Raw genomic sequence first — 3,370 nt, 5'->3', positions numbered from 1 at the left:
CTAGGCGGGCGCATAAGAATGTAATTATTCGCAGCTCCGCCGTGCGTGCGTGTAGAGCTGAGCGCTGTAGCCAGCCCGGCGCTATCTGACGTGGTCTGCCCCGTGCACCCGGCCGCAAGTCAAGCCACTCTTTGCTGCTCTCCGTGATTGTCTCCAATAATGATCCCCGCCGCCACGCCCGCCACGCCCGCCCCGCCGCCTGCGCTTCTCGTCTGTTTATCCTGGATAGGCAAACGCGAGGGAGCATGTTGCATGAGACGCACGATTCACCGTGACATCGTCGGCCGTATACGCAGCGCAGAAGGACCAACACGCAACGCGAAGGCTTTTTTTCTTTCTTTCTCTCTTTTCTTTTCCTGCACGCGGGCTGCCGCCGAGCGTGCGATTCTTGCAGAGGCGTGCCTGGCGCTATGACTGTTCCTAGTCGTACGTACCGGCCGGCGGCCGGCCGGTCGGTCGGTTCGCCTTGGCGAGAGGTGATTCCGTGTGTGTCGGGCTCGAGTGAGTCGGAGCGAGGCCGCCGGTGAGTGGGGAGGAAGAGCGAAAAATAGAAACCATGTTGAAGAAGAGCGGCCGAGCGAGCAAAAGGCAAAGGTGCTCGGTCAATGGCGCGCGTCTACGGGCCATTTACAGTGGCACAGTGGCTGGGCTGCGGCGGCCGTTGAGACGGCCGCGCCGGAAACGGCAATAGCGGCCCACTTTTGCCGCGCCCCTGACTGACGGCGGCCGGCCTGACGCCACACATTGACATTGCACGCGGTGCCGTCATGGATGAGAAGTACGGAACGACGGCAACGAAACGGCGACGATTGTCGTGGGCGGACCGAATGCGTGCCTGCTAGTGAAAAGACAATAAAGAATAGATTGAGTGTATATGTCGGCGTGCCATGTGGGGCTTTTGCCGTCGTTCGCCGGCTTCCGTTCCTCGTCGACAAACACAAACCCAACCAAACGAGCCGTGCTGCCTGCCTAACGCAAATCCGATAGACAGATGTGCTCTGGCGATCCGAAATAAGCTCGCCTGCCTATAGCGAGTTGCGTGTACCACGTCCGCGGCCGATCGCCTGCCCGGCCACCGGCTGCCGTGCCAAGAGTATTGATATAGGTCGAAAGGGGGTAGGCAGCGCCGTCCATGAAGAGATCTCCCGAAGCGAAGCAAGCGACAACCGCGAGGCCCGCGACTGGAGGAGCTTGTAGAGAGGATCCAAGTTTAGAGGACACATGACTCGGAATACGGCGATGCCCATGCTTCCACGACCGAAATACACGCGCCACACACGCAACGCCTTTTGCTTGTTCGCTTGCGAGATCCTCAAGGAGCAAAAAGGTTGTGCTCCCCAATGATGATTGTTGCTCGATTGGAGTGGCCGTTTTCATGCGCGCCGGGCCCTCTAGGGGGATTAGACGAAGAAAGTATTGGTAAATCCCGGACCACTGCCGTTTGTTGGTGTACATTGACCACCCTCTCCGCGCAAATCGCGACCACCCTGCTCGCTCCCTTTTCGTTCGCTTGCTCGCTGCACCCATCGCGCCCCTGCCCTGCCAAACCCTTGCCGTACTCGCTTGTCCAACCTTCGCTCTCCTATCTTATTATCGACTTCGGTTCATCCCGAGCGAGATGTACGCGACAAGCGAAGACGAATGCTCGGAATAGCCCATGCCGCGCTGGAGAAAATAACGGTGCTCGAAGGTCAGGAGCATGCCCGACTCAAAGCGTCGACGTGTTTTTGCTTTTCTTTTTTATGCCCCAAACAGTGCAAAAAGTGAACCGATGAAGAATGGTGAGGGAAAACAATGAACATGTGGTGGGTATGGGTTTTTGTTTCTTTTCTGTCGGTGCTAGCTATGGTAAAGGAGTGAATGAATGAAAAGAGGGTGGGTGGATGAAGAAAAAGGAAAAGAGGAATTAAAGATGGTTCTACCCTGTCATCTACTCGTTGTCATCCAAGGAAAAAAAAAAAATGTCAGAAATGTCCAATCTATCCGCATCGTGTCCCGTCCCCATAGAGAAACTGCGTGCGTGCGTGTGTCTCCGTGAGGTCCGCCAATTTGTGTGCTTCCAACTCCGAATCCCCACGCTATGCGATTAGTGATGATGTGTGCCGCTTGGCAAAGGAAATGTGTTAGACAGATGACGCCGCCTGTGCCCCGCCGAGTAATGTGCTGACTGAAAGGGTATCGTAGAAGTGGGAGAAATATATATCTGCGAAGAGGAATGAAAAGCCATGAGGGTGAAGCTGCCATGCAAAATACAAACATCGAAGGGTGCAGATGAGCGAGAGGCTTGATGATGCAGAGCCCCGGAGACAAAAAGGAAAGGACATAGGAAAGGTAGTCTGTTGAGGGTATAGCTTGGGGGAAAACCGCCCGAGGGGCCCATTCTCCGGGCTCGGCGGTGTGATATCTGCATCTGCTGCTGCTCGTCTCCACGCTCTCATTCCTATTGGAATGCTACGGTAGGATCGCTTCCGCCGGCCATGCTGACCATTTCTTGGGCGAAACTACTGCCGGCACCGCCCTCGTCCGTGTCTTGCGGCAACGGTTCGGGATCTTCTTCAGGGGCGGGGATTGCGCCGTCGAGTTCTGCCGCTTTATCGCGACATGCTGCGGGTGAAAAGCCACTGCCAACTTTCGCAGAGATGATGCGCCATCTGTCGTTCTCGTACTCCTGGATGGCGTTGCGCAGTTTTTGGACCTGTAGAGCGAGTATTTGCGTTAGCAGCTTTGTCTGGGAAATGCCTGGCTTTTCCCACCAGGTGTCCCAGTCTTATCTGGGACACAAACGATCAGAAAAGGCACGTACCATATCGTCGGTCCAAACCGTCGTCTTGGCCTTGAGCTTGGTGCAGTACCGCACCTGCAGCGTTCCAGAGCTCCTCCCGGGGAAGAATTCGGCAATTTGCTTCCAGGTGAGATTCTTCTTTTCCTTCAGTTCCACAAGAAGCGAGTCGTCCTCCGGAGTGAACTTCAGCTTGGGCCCGCGCGGTCGCGGAGCGGGCGGCGGCATTCCCTCCTGTCCTACCACACTGGGCGGGCCGTGCGAGGTCGAGGGCGGCGACTGGTCGCTGCCGTAGCTGCCGCGATGCAGCTTGTGCGGCGGCGCGGTGTTGGGCAGCCGGTGATGATGGTGCTGGGTGGGCGGCTGCGCGTGGGTGGGCTGCGGCGTGTAGTAGTGGGCGTGATGGCCGTGGGGCGTGAGCGCCGACATTGGCACGTCCTGGGGCGCGTCCTCGGGGTGCAGCGCATGGAGGCCCTGGAGGTCCAGCTGCAGATCGTCGCGCGGACGGCTGCGCTTGCGGCCGCGGGGCGCGTACGGGTCTAGAGCGGCGGCAGAGTAGGGCGACGGAGGCTGCTGCGGCTGGGGCGGCAT

At 57.9% G+C, this 3,370-nt stretch overlaps 1 protein-coding gene across 1 annotated transcript; it reads right to left on the bottom strand.

The window, feature by feature from the left end:
• Positions 1–2,440: 2,440 nt before the first annotated feature.
• Positions 2,441–3,370, bottom strand: SLS55_008650 (uncharacterized protein; the record flags this gene model as incomplete). Its single annotated transcript, XM_066780058.1, has 2 exons — positions 2,441–2,695; positions 2,804–3,370. 2 exons carry the CDS (start codon positions 3,368–3,370, stop codon positions 2,441–2,443), a joined length of 822 nt encoding a protein of 273 aa, XP_066629287.1.

Source organism: Diplodia seriata (genome assembly GCF_021436955.1).
Source record: "Diplodia seriata strain FDS-637 chromosome Unknown scaffold_9, whole genome shotgun sequence".
Lineage (NCBI taxonomy): Eukaryota > Fungi > Ascomycota > Dothideomycetes > Botryosphaeriales > Botryosphaeriaceae > Diplodia > Diplodia seriata.
The sequence above is the reverse complement of the archived record's forward strand: the minus strand, read 5'-3'. Positions and strand labels throughout refer to the sequence as shown.